The sequence below is a fragment of the Rana temporaria genome, chromosome 11 (assembly GCF_905171775.1).
Source record: "Rana temporaria chromosome 11, aRanTem1.1, whole genome shotgun sequence".
NCBI classification, from domain to species: Eukaryota; Metazoa; Chordata; class Amphibia; order Anura; family Ranidae; genus Rana; species Rana temporaria.
Genome location: NC_053499.1, coordinates 4,228,882 through 4,249,261, shown reverse-complemented (window position 1 = coordinate 4,249,261; position 20,380 = coordinate 4,228,882). Strand labels below are relative to the sequence as shown.

Below are 20,380 nucleotides of genomic sequence, written 5' to 3'. Positions count from 1 at the left end.
CCCCATGCCACTAGGGGGCCCCATCCGGGTTGCCAGCCTCAGTAAAACCAGGGACAGTGTGTAAAAATCTTTTTGGGTCCTTTAATAATAAAAAAATATATAAAAAATAAATAAATAAACATTTATAAAAAAAAAAAATGCCCCTTTAATAACAATTTAAATAAAAATATATTAAAAAATATATATATCGGGCCAGATTCACAAAGAGATACGACGGTGTATCTACAGATATCTACAGATACACCATCGTATCTCTGACTTACACTGGTCCTATCTATGCGCCTGATTCATAGAATCAGATACGCATAGATAGGGCTAAGATCTGACAGTGTTACAATGTGTTACACTGTCGGATCTTTTTTTCAATTTAAAAATGGCGCCGGGGGCGTTCCCGCTGATTTACGATAAATAATATGTAAATCAGCGAGATACGCAAATTCACGAACGTACGCGGACCCGTCGCAGTGTTCTTACGTCGTTTCCGTAGCGGTTTTCCGTCGTATACTTACCCTTTCTTTTATCAGGCGCAGCCAATGTTAAGTATAGCCGACGTTCCCGCGTCAAATTTAAATTTTTTAACGTCGTTTGCGTAAGTCGTTCTCGAATACGGACGGACGTCGTTTACGTAAGCGTCGCAAACCACTGACGTCCTAGCGACGTCAGTGGGAGCAATGCACGCCGGGAAATTTCACGGACGGCGCCTGCGCATTTAAATCGGCGCGGGAACGCGCCTGATTTAAATAGTGCACTCCCCTAGCCGCGGAATTTGAATTCCGCCGGGGGATTTAGGATCCGCCGTCGCAAGTTTGGAGGTAAGTTGTTTGTGAATTAGCCACTTGCCTCCTAAACTTGCGGGAGCGGATCTTAATTCACGTAGAACGAGCGGATCTATAGATCTGCTGCGCTACGTGAATCTGGCCCATAGTTTATAAAATATAAATTAAAAAAGGGGGGGTTGCCATTCGGGGCCCTGGGAACCTCCGGACCTCTAAAAAAAAAAAAAATGTCCCATTAATAAAAAATAAAAATATATTAAAAAATATATATATATAATATATAAAATATATATTATAAAAAATAAATAAGAAAAAGGGGGTTGCCATTTGGGGCCCTGTGGGCCTCCGGGCCCCTAAAAAAAAAAATCTATATATACATTTTTTTTAAAGAGGGTTGCCATCCAGGCCCCTGGGGACCTCCGGGCCCCTTACAGGTGTACTGCCTGTACCCCCCTGATGGCGGCCGTGGTCAGCACCAAAGAGAGCCTGGAGCAGCGTTTTCCCCAGGAACAGTACTGCAGACCTTCTATCACAATACTCTTTGTTTCGCCATCCTAACACCACAGCTGGCATCATAACGATTGGCAACAGGTCCGCTTTGAAATAGATTGGACTTTATTGAAATGAGCTTTTTATCTCCATCACAGATAAAAAAAGTGCGCCTTGTTATATTTCCTTCCCGGCTCCATCCCCGTATATCTTCTCTCACCTGCATGAATTTCATAGCCGGAGAATATCTGCCGTCTAAGCGGAATTTAATTCGCCGTGACATTCCCGCATGACTGACCCAGCAAATAAAATGATACAGTAATTGTTTAAATGTATCACAATTCCTTGTATATAATGAAGCTTCTTTATGGGCTGTGAAAATTAAAGTGTGCAGAATTTGTTAAGTAAGTTGTTTTAAAAAATATCAGCCGAAACGGAGGATCGTCTCATTGCGATCGGTTACACCTTTGAATCCTAATAGCTTGGCGGAGACGCCTGTTGTGTCGTAGGGAGGTGTTGTGGGGGATTTTCCATCCAGTTGTTGCCTGGGCCTGATGTAATGGAGGTAGAAGAGGTGGAACCAGGCTTGTGGTGGGGGGGAGCCGGCTTGTAAGCAGGGCCGCCATCAGGGGGGTACAAGCAGTACACCTGTAAGGGGCCCGGAGGTCCCCAGGGGCCCAGATGGCAACCCCCTTTAAAAAAAAAAAATGTTTTTTTTTTAGGGGCCCAGAGGCCCACAGGGCCCCAGATGGCAACCCCTCTTTTTTTTATTTGTTTTTTATAAAAAAAATATATTTTTTTAAATATATTTTTATTTTATTTTTTATTAAAGGGACAATTTTTTTTTATTTCTTTTTTTTTTTGCCCGGATGACAACCCCCCTTTTTTTCATATTTTTTTTATAAAAAAAATCCTTTTTTTTATATATATATATATATTTTTTTTTTATATATATATATAATTTATTATTAAAGGGCCCAGAGGTCCCCAGGGCCCCGGATGGCTACCCCCCTTTTTTATTATTATTTTCTTTCTTTTTTGATATATATATTTATTAAAGGGCTCAGAGGTCCCCAGGGCCCCATGTGGCAAACCCCCTTTTTTTATTTTTTATAAATGTTTATTTTTTTATTTTTGTTTATATATTTTTTTATTAAAGGGCCCAGAGGTCCCCAGGGCCCTGGATGGCAACCCCCCCCCCTTTTTTTTTTTTTTATAAATGGTTATTTTTTATATATATTTATATATATTTTTTTTTACTTTTTTTTATTAAAGGGCCCAGAGGTTTATTTTTTTTTATTTTTATTAAAGGGCCCAGAGGTCCCGGATGGCAACCCACCTTTTTTTGTAATTTTTTTTCATAAAAAAAATTATTAAAGGGCCCAGGGGTTATATATATCTTTTATTTCTTTTTATTAAAGGGCCCAGAGGTCTCCAGGGCCCCGGATGGCTACCCACTCTTTTTTATATATATTTTTCTTTATTTCTTCTTTTTTTTTAGTAAAGGGCCCCCCCGCTACTCAATTCGTCACGGCAGGCCCACCCCCCCCACTTCTCAATTTCAGGCGGCAGCACTCCCCCCCCCCCCCCCCCCCCCCGGTTCTCTGCTCCAGGGGGCCCAATGCCTGAAGCTGTGTAAGGGGCCCCATAATTCCTGATGGCGGCCCTGCTTGTAATATGCCAATGTATTGTTAACAGACCTAAAAGATGTAATAGAGAGGGGTCCGCATCTTTGGAGAGAAGGACGGTCCTGGTGATTGCAGGACCGTCCCTGAGGCTAAATAGAAAGTACTGATGGTGGTACATAGCGGGCCAGGCAACTGCAGGGCATACCAAGGACTATGTGGAGACACAGGAGTCATGGAGGGCACAGGGCACACTTGTAGACACAGGGTGCATAAGGTGCACTTGAAAACATGGAGCATACAGAGGCACACTTAGAGTTATGGAGCTCACAGGGGCACACTTGGAAACATGGGGCACACAGGATCACACTTGGAGACATGGGACACACAAGGGTGCACTTGAAGACATGGGGCACACAAAGGAAAACACGTTATTGGAGACATGGGGCACACAAGAGAACACTTGGAGGCATGAGTCACATGGGGCCACGATTGGATACATGGGGCATTCAGGGGTGCACTTCGAAAAATGGGCCCACAGTGGCACAGTTGGAGACATGGAGCACACAGAGGCACACTAGGAGATATGGGCCACACATGGGAACACTTGGAGACATGGGGCACAAAGAAGCACACTTGGAGACATGGGGCACACTTGAGGACATGGGCACGCAGGCGTGCACTTGGAGACATGGGGAACACAGAGGCACACCTGGAGACATGGGGCACACTTGAGGACATGGGCACGCAGGGGCGCACTTGGAGACATGGAGCACACAGAGGCACACTTGGAGACATGGAGCACACAGAGGCACACCTGGAGACATGGGGCACACTTGAGGACATGGGCACGCAGGGGTGCACTTGGAGACATGGGGAACACAGAGGCACACCTGGAGACATGGGGCACACTTGAGGACATGGACACACAGGCGTGCACTTGGAGACATGGGGAACACAGAGGCACAACTGGAGACATGAGGCACACTTGAGGACATGGGCACGCAGGCCTGCACTTGGAGACATGGGGAACACAGAGGCACACCTGGAGACCCGGGTCATGGGGTCAGTAGCGCCTGTGGCCGTTCTGAGCATCCTTGGTTGGCGTCTGCGCACAGGCGTGCGTCTGGGAACAGCAGCTGTACTCTGGAGACGTCTTCCCTGACAATAATGAATTGTTGGGTCCCAGCAATACAGATAAAAGTCATTGAAAAAAAACGGCATGGGTCCCCCCTTTAGTCCATTACCAGGCCCTTTGTGTCTGGTATGAATATTAAGGGGAACCCCCGAACCAAAATTTAAAAAAAATTGCGTGGGGGTCCCCCCCAAAATTCCATATCAGGTCTTTCAGATCTGGTATGGATATTAAGGGGAACCCCGAACCAAAATGTAAAAAAATTGCGTGGGGTTCCCCCCAAATTCCACACCAGGCCCTTCAGGTCTGGTATTGATATTAAGGGGAACCCTGCGCAAAATTAAAAAAAAAAACATTTTAAATGACTTTTTTTCCTTTTAGAAATGTCATTTTGTGCAGGGACTGTTCTAAACACGGGGAAACATGTGCCACTTTACAGGCATACTATACACACCCCCCCCCCCCCAGGTACGAAATTTAAAGGAATATTTCACTTTTATTGTTTCACTTTAAGCATTATTAAAATCACTGCTCCCGAAAAAAAATGCTGTTTTTAAAACTTCTTTTTTTTTTTGCATTGATACATGTCCCCCGGGGCAGGACCCGGGTCCCCAAACTCTTTTTATGACAATAACTTGAAAATGTACTTTTAAAATTGGCACTTTTTGATTTCTCCCATAGACTTTTAAAGGGTGTTCTGCGGCTTTCAAATTGGCTGTGAACACCCCCAATTGTTCGCTATTCGGCGAACAGGCAAATACCCGATGTTCGAGTCAAACTTACGTTCGACTCGAACATCGGCCTCATCCCTGCTTCTTATTATTAAAAGGTGGAGATTATCTAAAAATGCTCTTTATTGTGTTAAGAATGTATTTAATTATGTTACAGAATCTTCCATGTTTTTTATCTCCTTCTTACAGTCCGAAAAATCACATGAAATTTCTGTTTTTCTCTCTTTTCAGCCAAATGTGTTTCGGGTGGGAAAGTCCTGGCTGAAGGTCAGAAGATCCTCACGACAAGCTGCAGAGAATGCCGAGTAAGTCTTCCAATTTCCGTCTTCCTTTATTTGAACGGGCAGAAAATACGCGACTCTTGTTATCAGCGCCGCCGCCGCCGAGCGCCGGCCCCCGCCTGTCACTCAATCTCCTCTCCGCAGCTCCTTTTGTCTGCAGCATCCCATAGATGTGAATGAAGACGGCAAATTGCTTTGCTCTGATACATGTGGCCGGGATCGAGGTGGGGTGGCAGATTTACATTCACCAGTTTGTGTCCAAATGAGCCGAACGATTTACCCCCCCCCCCCCTCCCCCACACAGTCTTGTCATGTATTATTATAACACAGTGTCATCATGTAGTCTCTGGGACACGGGGAGAAAATCGGAATGTATGAATTCCATTACATATGGATCTGCCAGAGCAGACTTCTGCAGCGGCGTGAAGGAAGACTCCCAACATGCTTTCCTTTCCTGAAACACTCTGCACTGCTGGAAGACTCTGCTCCTTCCTCTATAACTCTCCTCTCCTGGAATACTCTGCTGGAGGACTCTGCTCCTTCCTCTATAACTCTCCTCTCCTGAAACACTCTGCTGGATGACTCTGCTCCTTCCTCTATAACTCTCCTCTCCTGATATACTCTGCTGGATGACTCTGCTCCTTCCTCTATAACTCTCCTCTCCTAAAATGCTCTGCTGGAGGACTCTGCTCCTTCCTCTATAACTCTCCTCTCCTGATATACTCTGCACTGCTGGAGGACTCTGCTCCTTCCTCTATAACTCTCCTCTCCTGATATACTCCGCTGGAGGACTCTGCTCCTTCCTCTATAACTCTCCTCTCCAGAAATTCTCTGCTGGAGGACTCTGCTCCTTCCTCTATAACTCTCCTCTCCTGAAATACTCTGCTATGCTGGAGGACTCTGCTCCTTCCTTTATAACTCTTCTCTCCTGAAATTCTCTGCTGGAGGACTCTGCTCCTTCCTCTATAACTCTCCTCTCCTAAAATGCTCTGCTGGAGGACTCTGCTCCTTCCTCTATAACTCTCCTCTCCTGATATACTCTGCTCTGCTGGAGGACTCTGCTCCTTCCTCTATAACTCTCCTCTCCTGAAATACTCTGCTATGCTGGAGGACTCTGCTCCTTCCTTTATAACTCTTCTCTCCTGAAATTCTCTGCTGGAGGACTCTGCTCCTTCCTCTATAACTCTCCTCTCCTAAAATGCTCTGCTGGAGGACTCTGCTCCTTCCTCTATAACTCTCCTCTCCTGAAACACTCTGCTGGAGGACTCTTCTCCTTCCTCTATAACTCTCCTCTCCTGATATACTCTGCACTGCTGGAGGACTCTGCTCCTTCCTCTATAACTCTCCTCTCCTGATATACTCTGCTCTGCTGGAGGACTCTGCTCCTTCCTCTATAACTCTCCTCTCCTAAAATGCTCTGCTCTGCTGGAGGACTCTGCTCCTTCCTCTATAACTCTCCTCTCCTGAAATACTCTGCTATGCTGGAGGACTCTGCTCCTTCCTTTATAACTCTTCTCTCCTGAAATTCTCTGCTGGAGGACTCTGCTCCTTCCTCTATAACTCTCCTCTCCTAAAATGCTCTGCTGGAGGACTCTGCTCCTTCCTCTATAACTCTCCACTCCTGAAATACTCTGCTCTGCTGGAGGACTCTGCTCCTTCCTCTATAACTCTCCTCTCCTGAAACACTCTGCTGGAGGACTCTTCTCCTTCCTCTATAACTCTCCTCTCCTGAAATACTCTGCTCTGCTGGAGGACTCTGCTCCTTCCTCTATAACTCTCCTCTCCTGATATACTCTGCACTGCTGATAGATGGCTCTTGTAACGGTCAGGGGTTAACACCGTTCACAATCTTCCATTCCACCAACCCACAACAGCTTATCCGACAATCCAGCCGACAGGACCCATTCCATTCCCCAGAATAAACGAGACACACAGCTCTGTTACTGGTTCCAAAATAAATGAATGAATCTTAATGGTAAAACTCAGGTTTTTATACAGTTGACAACCAAAAAGCATGTTACAGGGACAATGAAACTCTCCACCCCTAACATCACACAATGGGGGCTTCAATACACATTCAGATGGGCTAATTACTAATCATTATCCAGACGGTCTGGCTCTGCGATAAGTGATCCCCACCTGTTACACAAAACGCATTTCTTTACTAAACATAATTGACATGCTAATTCACTATACCTGAGAAGTCAGACATCTGACCGTTCAGACTGCCAACACATATCTATCATCAATAGAGTTTTCACACAAAACAGTGGGGTAGATTCAGAGAGCAATTACGCCGGCGAATGCATAGATACGCCGCGTAATTGATAAGTTGCGCCGGCGTATCTACTTTCTGTATTCAGAAAGCTAGATACGCCGAATTTAGCCTAAGATACGACTGGCATAAGTCTCTTACGCCGTCGTATCTTAGGGTGCATTCTGACGCTGGCCGCTAGGTCGCTAGGTGGCGCTCCCATAGTTGTCAGCGTAGAGTATGCAAATTACATACTTACGCCGATTCACGTACGTGCGCCCGGCGGTCGTAACGTTGCTCCTGCTATTAGGAGGCGCAGCCAATGTTAAGTATGGACGTCGTTCCCGCGTCGCGATTTGAAAATTTTACGTCGTTTGCGTAAGTCGTCCGTGAACGGCGCTGGACGGCATTTACGTTCACGTCGAAACCAATGACGTCCTTGCGACGTCATTTACCGTAATGCACGTCGGGAAATTTTTAGGGACGGCGCATACGCAGTACGTTCGGCGTGGGAACGCGCCTAATTTAAATGATCCATGCCCCCTACCGGATCATTTGAATTACGCGCGCTTACACCGGCCCCTTTTACGCTACGCCGCCGCAAATTACGGAGCAAGTGTTTTCTGAATACAGCACTTGCTCCTGTAAGTTGCGGAGGCGTAGCGTAAATATACTACGCTGCGCCGCCGTAACTTTAGGCGGAGATACCTGAATCTACCCCTGTGTCATTAGCATACACAATGAAATGGTCTGTAGAAGCAGACCTAATTAGCACAATGGACACATAATGCAATCACAGCAAGCCACTTAAACACCCCACAATAGGCAGCCTTAATTAGCATCTCAACAGTCTATGAGACATTCTTATTGACCTGTTGGGGGTCAGAATAAGCATCCTGTAATATTCCAAGATCCTGCAATACATGAATTATCATTAATGTCCCATCTCATGTAATCCGAGATATCAGTTCTCAGTCATCCTATGCCCAAAAGGGACTCCCGTTACAGCTCTGATAGATGGCACTTGACTGATGGGCACTGATAGGTGGCACCTATGGGCACTGGCACTGGCAGGTGGATGGATGTAAATGTCGGCACTCGATTTATCACTTGTACAGGTGTATTTTTCAAATTGTAAAATGTATGCCTATTTGCCCTAACTATGGCCCTATGCTAGAGCCCTTAAAGTCAACATGATTGGGTACTGCCACTTTGCCACTTTTCCATAGCCCCCCCCCCCCTTTCTTCCAGTCTGCGATGCTACTTTTCTGCAGCTCTCATTGTGTGCAAATTGTATTCTATGCATATAAAAGTTTCGGGATACAAATAAAAAGATAATTTATACCTTTTCTGCTGTGATTTGTACCTCCAGTTAGGGTCTGCTCTAGAAAATGAATAGCAGAACGTTGATTAGAAACTGCGTGACCTTTTCCCGCTCGTCGCAATGTTCCACCGGCAGCTCTTTTTAATACAAATAATGTCATTATTTGCCTACAGAATGGAGCTTTGCAAAAGGTAGCGGAGCCCTGTCCGCCGCTTAACTGCACCGAAGATGATCGGATCCTTCCAGAGAACGAGTGCTGCTTTGTCTGCCGAGGTGAGCCGCTTCACAGATTTATAGCTGGAACTGAAATTGTCTAAAATGTTTTGATTTCGCTATAATTGAGTGGGAAGCCCTAGAATTCATCGGAGATTTTAAGTTTTACACCGTAAGAGGCTTATTCTTAGAAGGCGCTTCTGCTCTTTTTTGCCAAATATTAGAGATGAGCAAATATGTCTGGGATTGGTTTGTGAACAGGTTCATGAATCTTGCTTAAAATTCGTGAACTTTGCGGCAGACCCTTTTTAAAGTGTATGGAGAGGTGGATTTTGCTTTCAGTTCTGGGTATTTGTAGGGCTAATATGCAAGCTATTGTTAAAGACATGGCAAAGGTATGAGAAAGGCAAGACACGGCATGGGAAAGGCAAGACAATGCAAAGGGAAGGGAAAGGCAAGGCATGAGAAAGGCAAGGCAAGGCATGAGAAAGGCAAGGCAAGGCATGGGAAAGGCAAGACAAGGCATGGGAAAGACATGGCAAAGGTATGAGAAAGGCAAGACACGGCATTGGAAAGGCAAGACAAGGCATGGGAAAGGCAAGACAAGGCATGGGAAAGGCAAGGCATGGGAAAGGCAAGACAAGGCATGGGAAAGGCAAGACAATGCAAAGGGAAGGGAAAGGCAAGGCAAGGCATGAGAAATGGTTATTGGCTGCATCATAGATTAAAGTTTAAGAAAAAAAAACTGAAATAAGAAAATTAATGCAGACACCACATCTAAGTACTGATATGTGGCGATCTATTATATTTTTGTTCTTGGAATTAGATCCCCTCTAAGGAGTGTTATTTGTACCCGATAATGTAAATCTTCAAACCAGCACAGAGCTGAGCCATTTTCCAGGAAGGTGACACTTATTCCTGAAGATCTTCATAGAAGTGTCTAAACACTCACTTTTAATGGACATTATTGACCACGTAGTCCGGGACGGAGCCCGGGTGATGAACGGTCCGCTTCCGTCCTTACTTAAGATATTAATCTTTGTTAGGAGTCGCTTCTCCTTGTGCACCGCAGAGGCCTCACGTCAGGACAAAGTTGTAATTGAACCCAGGAGTCGGTTTTACAAGATTGTTCGCACTTTTTTTTTTTCCTGTTCCTCCATCAGACGATTAATCTAGGTTTGTGCCGTACCTTTCACTGCGAGGAGACAGAGGAAAGTACACAGGTGGCGGCGGTGACAAGGCAAAAAAAAATTGCCAGGAAAATGGATGGAACGTGATGTTTCCTCTTATAGCATCATTTGTAGGGTAGGCTGTACCCAACAAGGTGGAACTTTTTGTAGGATTTTTAAAATCTACATATTTTTTTTTTGAAAAAATAATCTGTATTTTGTTTCCCTAACCACCAGATAGGTTAGCACATATTTAATTGTGACACCAAACAAAATACTTCTTTTCCAAATAAGAAAAGGTCTTTGGGGGGGTGCAATGGCGATTTGGCTGCTCATGCTACTCTTCTTTGACAGGAGTAACTGCAATCCCATGCCTGTCAGATGGACACTGTGATGTGAACACCCGAATTAAGGGGCCGTTGTGATGGAGGGGGGGGGCTGATGTAGGGGGTACAGTGGTGAAGGAACCTAATATATGGGACGCTGTGATGGGGGAAACTGATGTAAAGGGGCACTGTGATGGGGAATCTGATGTAGGGAGACACAGTGATGGAGGAACCTGATATATGGGAACATTATGATGGGGAAACCTGATTTATGGGGACACTATGATGGGGGAACCTGATTTATGGGGACATTATGATGGGGAACCTGATGTAAGAAAACACAGGGATGAGGGAGCCTTATTTATGGGGACACTATGATGGGGAGCCTGATGTAGGACACTGTGATAGGGGAACCTGATGTAGAAGGACACTGTGATGGGGGAACCTGATGTAAGAAGACTAAGGCCGCGTACACACGGTCGAACATGTCCGCGGAAACTGGTCTGCGGACCAGATTCCGCGGACATGTCCGACCGTGTGTACGGCCTAGCGGACAGGTTTCCAGCGGACAAAAGTTTCTTAGCAAGCTAAGAAACTTGTCCGCTGGAAACATGTCCGTCGGACATGTCCGATGGTTAGTACACCTAATCGGACATGTCCGCTGGTTATGACGTGTAACCAGCGTCCCGAAATCCCGCGCATGCGTCGAATTGATTCGACGCATGCGTGGAAGCATTGCACTTCCGTGTTTGAGAACGTCGGTGTCTTCTACGTCACCACGTTCTCTGTCCGCGGGGATTTTGGTCTGATGGTGTGTACACACATTAGACCAAAAGCTCCCAGGAGACATGTCATCGGACATGTCTCCTCGTGTGTACGGGGCCTAAGTGATGAGTGAACCTGATTTATGGGGACACTGTGATAGGGGAACCTGATGTAGGGGGACACTGTGATGGGGGAACCTGATGTAGGGGGACACTGTGATGGGGGAACCTGATGTAGGGGGACACTGTGATGGGGGAACCTGATGTAGGGGGACACTGTGATGGGGGAACCTGATGTAGGGGGACACTGTGATGGGGGAACCTGATGTAAGGAGACTAAGTGATGGGTGAACCTGATTTATGGGGACACTGTGATAGGGGAACCTGATGTAGGGGGACACTGTGATGGGGGAACCTGATGTAAGGAGACTAAGTGATGGGTGAACCTGATTTATGGGGACACTGTGATAGGGGAACCTGATGTAGGGGGACACTGTGATAGGGGAACCTGATGTAAGGAGACTACGTTATGGGTGAACCTGATTTATGGGGACACTGTAATAGGGGAACCTGATGTAGGGGGACACTGTGATGGGGGAACCTGATGTAAGGAGACTAAGTGATGGGTGAACCTGATTTATGGGGACACTATGATGGGGAACCCGATATATGGGACCCTGTGATGGGGGTGTCCTGTCAGAAAGCCAGCATACACAGAGGAGAGGGGGCATGACAGGTAGTGTACATTGAGGAGAAGGGGCAGTAGCAGACAGTCAGTGCACACCAAGGTGAGGGGGATTGTTGAAAGCAGAACTGGGATAGAGGTGCGGCTAACACTTTGCTGCCTACATCTTTGTGTGAAAACTATTTAATGTAAAGTTCTTTGTTTAGTAATCAATGTGTACAGCACAATAGGGATAATGATATGAAGAGAAGGAGATGAGTGCTCAGTGCTATGCTGAAGCTTCGCAATAGGAATACCCATAAATTGGGCTTCAGCCTTGGGTGGAGCTAGCAGCCAGCAGAAACAGAATAAAAAATATCCTTTTGCACAAGGAGGCCACAGATTAGAATGTCACCAAGTGCTATACACGCTTGGCCCCAGGGTGATTAAACAAAGATGTTTTTTGATAAATCCCCCAGGGGATAACATGCATGGAGCATTTGGTCCCACTCTGCAGTGGTTGATGTCGGTCATGTAAAGTTCTTATTTAGTAATCCTGTATGACCAAATAGGGAGAATCCTGGGGTGATGGGGTTGAGTGGAGGAGCCAATTAGTTGAGAGGTTCAGTGAGTAATATGGGGGGGGGGATGCTCTCTCTCCTCCTTCTCTCTCTCTCCTCTCTCTCTTCTCTCTCCTCCCTCTCCTCTCTCTCTCCTCTCTCTCTCCTCTCTCTCCTCTCTCTCTCCTCTCTCTCTTCTCTCTCTCCAGTGGTGTAGTGGTTAGCACTCTCACATATAGAGTCACTGGTTCAAATCCTGACCACGACACCATCTGCCTGGAGTTTGCATGTTCTCCCTGTGCCTGTGTGGGTTTCCTCTGGGTACTTCGGCTTCCTCCTACACTCTAAAGATATGCTGGTAGGTTAATCAGATCCTGTTAAAAAAAAAATGTCCCGTGTGTTTGTAAGCGCGTCGAGATCCTACGGGGTAAATGACCAGGCTATATCAACTCTCTCTCCTCCCCCCCCCCCCCCCACTCTTCCCCACTCTCCCTCTCCTCTCTTCTTCACTCCCCCCTCCTCCCACCTTTTATCTCTCTCATGTCCCCCTCCTCTCTCTCATGTCCCCCCTCCTCTCTCTCTCATGACCCCCTCTCTCTCTCTCATGCCCCCCCTCTCTCTCTCTCTCATGCCCCTCCTCTCTCTCTCATGCCCCCCCTCTCTCTCTCTCTCATGCCCCCCTCTCTCTCTCTCTCTCTCTCATACCCCCTTTCTCTCTCTCTCTCTCTCTCTCTCATGCCCCCCTCTCTCTCATGCCCCCCTCTCTCTCTCTTATGCCCCTCTCTCTCTCTCATGCCCCCCCTCTCTCTCTCATGACCCACCCCCCTCTCTCTCTCTCTCATGCCGCCACTCTCTCATGACCCCTCTCTCTCATGACCCCCTTTCTCTCTCGCTCTCTCTCTCATGCCCCCTCTCTCTCTCTCTCATGCCCCATCATTCTCTCTCATGACCCCCCCTCTCTCTCTCTCTCTCTCATGCCCCCCCCTCTCTCTCTCTCTCTCTCTCTCTCTCTCTCATGACCCCCTTTCTCTCTCTCTCTCATGCCCCCCCTCTCTCTCTCTCATGCCCCCTCTCTCTCATGACCCCCCCCTCTCTCTCTCTCTCTCTCTCTCTCTCTCTCTCTCTCTCTCTCTTTCTCTCTCTCTTCAGTAGATCAGCAGGACTGAGATTGCAAAAAGGGCAAATAAGGATTGTATGACACGCAATGCTTTAAGCAACCACGTCACCCAGTTAGGGCTTAGATTTACAACTACCATTATGCCTTGGGTTCTTCCACGTTCTGCTCCTGCATTAGTTGTGCTGCTGTTCAGCTCAATGCTTTGGGAGCTGTAGGGGTGTAAATACAGCTCACCTTTTGTACACCCACAAAAAGAAATGCGGACTCTTTTCTGTCCAGAATTGTCGATCGTCTGATAGTCTGGGGTCGGAATCTGTAAGTAAAACGCACTGCGGAAAGAAAAAGATCCGCGCGCTTTGAAAAAAACGAAACAAAAGAAAGCGGTAAATGTCGGATGTTTTCATCATTTGTGAATTGTACAGATGGGCCCCCCTGTGGTTTGATATTATGATTGTTTTCATTTCACAAGTTTTTATGTTAAAATGTTGAGTAAAAATATAAAAGCTCCATATTCCCTGCAGGGAGCGTGAGAAACATCCAAACATATCATTCAACTACGAGGTATAAAAAGAGAAAGTGTAAGAAGATCAGCCACAATGTAACCACTTTACTGCACCTTTGTAGTCTCCTCTCTCTCTCTCTCTCCTCTCTTTTCTCTCTCTCCTCTCTCTCTTCTCTCTCTCCTCCCTCTCCTCTCTCTCCTCTCTCTCTTCTCTCTTCTCTCTCCTCTCTCTCTCCTCTCTCTCCTCTCTCTCTTCTCTCTCTTCTCTCTCTCCTCCCTCTCCTCTCTCTCTCCTCTCTCTCTTCTCTCCAGTGGTGTAGTGGTTAGAACTCTGACCTATAGAGTCACTGGTTCAAATCCTGACCACGACAACATCTGCCTGGAGTTTGCATGTTCTCTTCTTACACCAGAGATCCCCAAACTGTGCCCAGCGGGCTGGATGAGACCCTTTGCTTGCATTTAACTGGTCCATTTTTCCCCTCCGCTGACACCAATGATGGGGCACTATTCCTCCCACTGACACCAATGATGGGACACTATTCCTCCCACTGACACCAATGATGGGGAACTATTCCTCCCACTGACACCAATGATGGAGCACTATTCCTCCCACTGACACCAATGATGGGGCACTATTCCTCCCACTGACACCAATGATGGGGCACTATTCCTCCCACTGACACCAATGATGGGACACTATTCCTCCCACTGACACCAATGATGGGGAACTATTCCTCCCACTGACACCAATGATGGAGCACTATTCCTCCCACTGACACCAATGATGGGGAACTATTCCTCCCACTGACACCAATGATGGGGAACTATTCCTCCCACTGACACCAATGACAGCATATTATTCCTCGCACTGGTGCCAATGATGGGGCACTATTCCTCCCACTGACACCAATGATGGAGCACTACTCCTCCCACTGACACCAATGATGGGACACTATTCCTCCCACTGACACCAATGACAGCATATTATTCCTCGCACTGGCACAAATGATGTGGCACTATTCCTTCCACTGACACCAACAAATGGGCCACTATTCCTACTTCTGACACCAAAAATTGGGTATTATTCCTCCCACTGGCACCAATGATGGGGTACTATTCCATCCACTGACACCAATGATGGAGCACTATTCCTTTCACTAACACTAAAAATGGGGCACTATTCCTCTCACTGATACCAACAATAGAGCACCATTCCTCCCACTGACACCAATGATGGGGCACTATTCCTCCCACTGACGCAAATGATGGGGCACTATTCCCTTCCCACTGATGCCAATGATTGGGCACTATTCCACCCACAAATACCAATGATAGGTCACAATTTCTCCAAATGATACAAATGATGGGGAAAATATCTCCCTCTGGCACCAATGATGGGGCACAATTTTTTCCACTGACACCAACAAATGGGCCACTATTCCTACTTCTGACATAAAAAATGGGGCATTATTCCTCCGACTGACACCAAGAATGGGGCACTATTCCTCCCACTGACAGCAACAATGGGGCACTATTCCATGCACTTACATTAATGATGGAGCACTATTCCTCCCACTGACACACATGATGGGGCACCATTCCCTTCCCACTGATGCCAATGATTGGGCACTATTACTCCCACTGACACCAATGATGGGGCACGATTCCACAAACAATTACCAATGATAGGTCACAATTTCTCCAAATGAAACAAATGATGGGGAACATATCTCCCTCTGGCACCAATGATGGGGCACAATTTTTTCCACTGACGCCAACACTGGGGCACTATTCCTCCCAGAACTGACCACAGGAGCTACACACTATACTCTCACTGACCTCCAAGCATTTGGCATTGCCCATTTCTACTCTCACCCCCGAGAGTAGAATTTTACAAAACAGTAAACTGACTCTGGCTAAGAAGGTTTGGGGACCTCTGCTATGCACAACTCTGCTTTGATGGGTATCGTTCCAAAACTGTGATAATCTGGGATATATGATGCATGTATGTGGACCGCCATGTATAAAGAGAGTCTAATCTGCACTTTAGGGCAGGATCTGTGTTGGGATTACATGACTAATGGAGGACAGCCATGTACAGAACTAATGATGGGGAAATGTTGGTGCAATCAACAGCAACCAATCAGATTCTGACTTTTCCACTTGGTAACCAGATTGCCTACAGTAGGGCAGAGTAATTCAGCAGGGGAGAGTAAAGTAGAAGATGATCAGAGTCCTCCAACAGTGCAGAGTATTTCGGGAGAGTTATAGAGGAAGGAGCAGAGTCCTCCAGCATAGCAGAGTATTTCAGGAGAGAGTTATAGAGGAAGGAGCAGAGTCCTCGAACAGTGCAGAGTATTTCGGGAGAGTTATAGAGAAAGGAGCAAAGTCCTCCAGCATAGCAGAGTATTTCAGGAGAGGAGAGTTATAGAGGAAGGAGCAAAGTCCTCGAACAGTGCAGAGTATTTCAGGAGAGGAGAGTTATAGAGGAAGGAGCAGAGTCATCCAGCAGTGCAGAGTATTTAAGGAGAGGAGAGTTAAAGAGGAAGGAGCAGAGTCCTCCAGCAGGGCAGAGTATTTCAGGAGAGGAGCTTTATAGAGGAAGGAACAGAGGCCTCCAGCAGTGCAGAGTATTTTAGGAGAGTTATAGAGGAAGAAGCAGAGAACTCCAGCAGTGCAGAGTATTTCAGGAGAGGAGCGTCGTTATAGAGGAAGGAGCCGAGTTATCCAGAAGTGCAGAGTATTTCAGGAGAGGAGAGTTATAGAGGAAGGAGCAGAGTCCCCCAGGAGTGCAGAGTATTTTGGGAAGAGGGGAGTAATAGAGTCCTGCAGCAGAGAAGAGCATTTTTAGGAGAGCAGAGATAGAGGAAGGATCAGAGTCCTACAGCAGAGAAGAGCATTTTAGGAGAGTTATAGGTGAAGGAGCAGAGTCCTGCAGCAGAGAAGGGCATTTTAGGAGAGGAGAGTTATAGAGGAAGGAGCAGAGTCCTGCAGCAGAGACGAGCATTTTAGGAGCGGAGAGTTATAGAGGAAGGAGCAGAGTTCTGCAGCAGAGAAGAGCATTTTAGGAGAGGAGAGTTATAGAGGAAGGAGCAGAGTCCTGCAGCAGAGACGAGCATTTTAGGAGCGGAGAGTTATAGAGGAAGGAGCAGAGTTCTGCAGCAGAGAAGAGCATTTTAGGAGAGGGGAGTTACACATTGGATTTGATCATAGTGCTTGAGAAGAAATTGATTGATTGCTTTGATTCCAAAATTTTTGCCATTACATACTGGCCCTCCACGTTGTCTTGAGTTGCTTTCTAATAATCAATCAATTTATTGATATATTTCTGTGACATTGAATCTGGACTTGTACAAGCCGGCTCAAAGCACCATTTCCTGTTTTCACAACACAGATCCTGAAGTTCTGTCCAGCGGATAAACCCCGGGAGAGCCCCAGACACCTACTTCTACCCAGAGGGATTGAACCCCGCACACAGAGAATTGGATGTCACCCTTCTTCTAGGCCACCCAAGACATCTGGTGGACTCATTGGTCATTTATTATTGAGGTTTTTTATTTACATGGAACTTCTCCACTAAAAATCCTTGCACTTTTTTTTGTTTGGGTTTTTGGAAAAGGGACTTTTTAGCCTCCCCAGGATGCAGCCAATCTTTATCTCTGCAGTACTTTGAACACAAGTCCCAGCATGCACGTCCAAGGTATGTCTCAATATCTTCAGGAGTTCGGAGGACTGCGTCGGTCCATCCTTCCACCTTCGAAGAGTTATCTCAATTTTTTTTCCACCTTAGAACATTTTTCTTATTTTTTCTTTTTTTTTAGCATCCTAAAAGTTTTTATTCCCCTTCTGGACATTTAGAACAATTGAGTTTTGCTGGCTGAACCAATAGCAGCCATCGCCCAAGAGCTTCCCGCTGCCGACGACCCAGAGTTCCTCACTTCAACGCACTGTTTTACTGACATTTCTTTGAGGAGGCCTTTCTTAACTACATCGCAAGCATTTTTTATTTCTAGAAAAAAAAATGGGGAATGAGTTCAATATATAATTTAGGCATTAATTATTGTGAAATTGCAATTTTGTACAAATTTGTTACAAATAAAGGCGGTGACGTGGAAACTTGTGTCATGGAAAGAAATATCGTTGATTAATGTATATTTTTTATTTAGAGATCAACATTTTTTTTAATTTAAGGGATATACTATATTGTCAAAAGTATTGGGACACCTGCCTTTACACACACAGGGGGCCAGATTCACAAAGAGTTACGCCGGTGTATCAGTAGATATGCCGACCTAACTCGGAATCTAAGCCCGTCGTATGTTTAAGTGTATGCTCAAACTGAGATACACTTAAACCTACCTAAGATACGACGGCCTGCGCCGTCGTATCTTAGGGTGCAATATTTCCGCTGGCCGCTAGGTGGCGCTTCCATTGAGTTCGGCGTATAATATGCAAATGAGTAAATTCGCCGATTCACGAACGTACGCTTGCCCGTCGCAGTAAAGATATGCCGTTTCCGTAAGAGATACGCCGCGTAAAGATAAACATGCCCCCTAGGTGGCCTAGCCAATGTTAAGTATGGCCGTCGTTCCCGCTTTGAAATTTGAAAATTTTACGTCGTTTGCGTAACTCATCCGTGAATGGGGCTGGACGTAATTTACGTTCACGTCGAAACCAATGACGTCCTTGCGGCGCACTTTGGAGCAATGCACACTGGGAAATTCCACGGATGGCGCATGCGCCATTCGGGAAAAACGTCAATCAGGTCGGGTCACCAAAAATTACCATAAAACACGCCCCCTAATCCTCATTTGAATTATGCGCGCTTACGCTGGCCCCATTTACGCTACGCCGCCGTAACTTAGGAGGCAAGTGCTTTGTGAATACAGCACTTGCCTCTCTGACTTACGGCGGCGTAGCATAAATACGATACGCTGCGCCGCCGTAACAATGCATGCTCCTACCTGAATCCGGCCCATGATCTTTATTGGCAACCTGGTCTTAGTCCATAGGGTTCAATATTGAATTGACCCACCCTTTGCAGCTATAACAGCTTCAACTCTTCTGGGAAGGCCGTCCACAAGGTTTAGGAGTGTAACCATTCTTCAAGAAACACATTTGTGAGGTCAGGCACTGATGTTGGGTGAGAAGGCCTGGCTCGCAGTCTGTGTGTATATATATATATATATATATATATATATATATATATATACAATCTTTTTTTATAGATTGTGGAAAAGTTTACATTAATGTCAGGTTTTATACCAGTGAGCAGTTCTGGATTGATTAGTAGGTTCTACTAATTGTGATTTTAATTTGGGAGTTATCCGGCAACTCTATTTTCAGACGACTCTTGTAGATGGTTCTTAGAGGAACATACAAACACATTAGTAAATAGAAGTTCTTCTCGACGTATAAAGACCAGAATAAGATTTATTTGAATTTACCAGGAAAAATCCAATGAGTTTCAGGGGTTACAAAGGTCCCCTTTCTTCAGGGCTGAATATAGACAAAAGGATGAAATGTCACCTAGACTGAAGTATCAAAAAGCAGATATTTTAGCTTTGGTAATGTTTATTTTCTCTCTATATGAATGTAAAAATATACTTTACACTAAAATACCAGCTTTTTTTGATTTAGCCTAGCTCATATTTTATTTTATTCGACCCTAAGGAAGGGAACCTTTCCACCCCTAAAACTTGCTTTTTCCTGGCAAATACACATAAAATGTTGGGTGTTAGGGTCAGGATTAGGACTTGGAGACCAGTAGCTACATCAGTTGAGACCAGCAGGTTAGGTATACAAGCAGGTCACCCTGGCAGATGATGCGGGCTCTCCTGAGGTGCGGGGGGTCTAAGCACTAACTGGTATTCACCAGAGCTCCTGACGGTGGAGATAAGTTTTGCTGCAAGTTAATACCAAGTCATGGTCCTCAGGATTACCCCACCAGAAGTTGAGGAAGCCAGGGTCTAGTAGCAGATATAGCAGGTAGGGATCAAGCAGAAGCATAGTCAGTAAACAAGCAAAAGGTTAGTAAGAAGTGGTTGCAGTTTGGGATCAAGCAGAAGCATAGTCAGTAAACAAGCCAAAGGTTTGTAAGAAGTGGTTGCAGTTAGGGATCAAGCAGAAGCGTAGTCGGTAAACAAGCCAAAGGTTGGCAAGAAGTGGTTGCGGGTAGAGATCAAGCAGAAGCGTAATCAGTAAACAAGCCAAAGGTTGGTAAGAAGTGGTTGCAGGTTGGGATCAAGCAGAAGCATAGTCAGTAAACAAGCCAAAGGTTGGTAAGAATTGGTTGCAGGTTGGGATCAATCAGAAGCATAGTCAGTAAACAAGCCAAAGGTTGGTAAGAAGTGGTTGCAGGTTGGGATCAAGCAGAAGTGTAGTCAGTAAACAAGCAAAAGGTTAGTAAGAAGTGGTTGCAGGTTGGGATCAAGCAGAAGCGTAGTCAGT

The 20,380-nt window shown here is 45.9% G+C and overlaps 1 protein-coding gene across 1 annotated transcript in view; it reads left to right on the top strand.

Moving 5' to 3' along the window:
• The window catches only part of NELL1 (neural EGFL like 1), a 1,277,601-nt gene that overhangs the window by 548,283 nt on the left and 708,938 nt on the right, over window positions 1-20,380 (top strand). Inside the window, 2 exon segments of the mRNA XM_040327905.1 lie at window positions 4,988-5,061; window positions 8,789-8,888. Coding sequence (XP_040183839.1) covers window positions 4,988-5,061; window positions 8,789-8,888 — 174 coding nt within the window.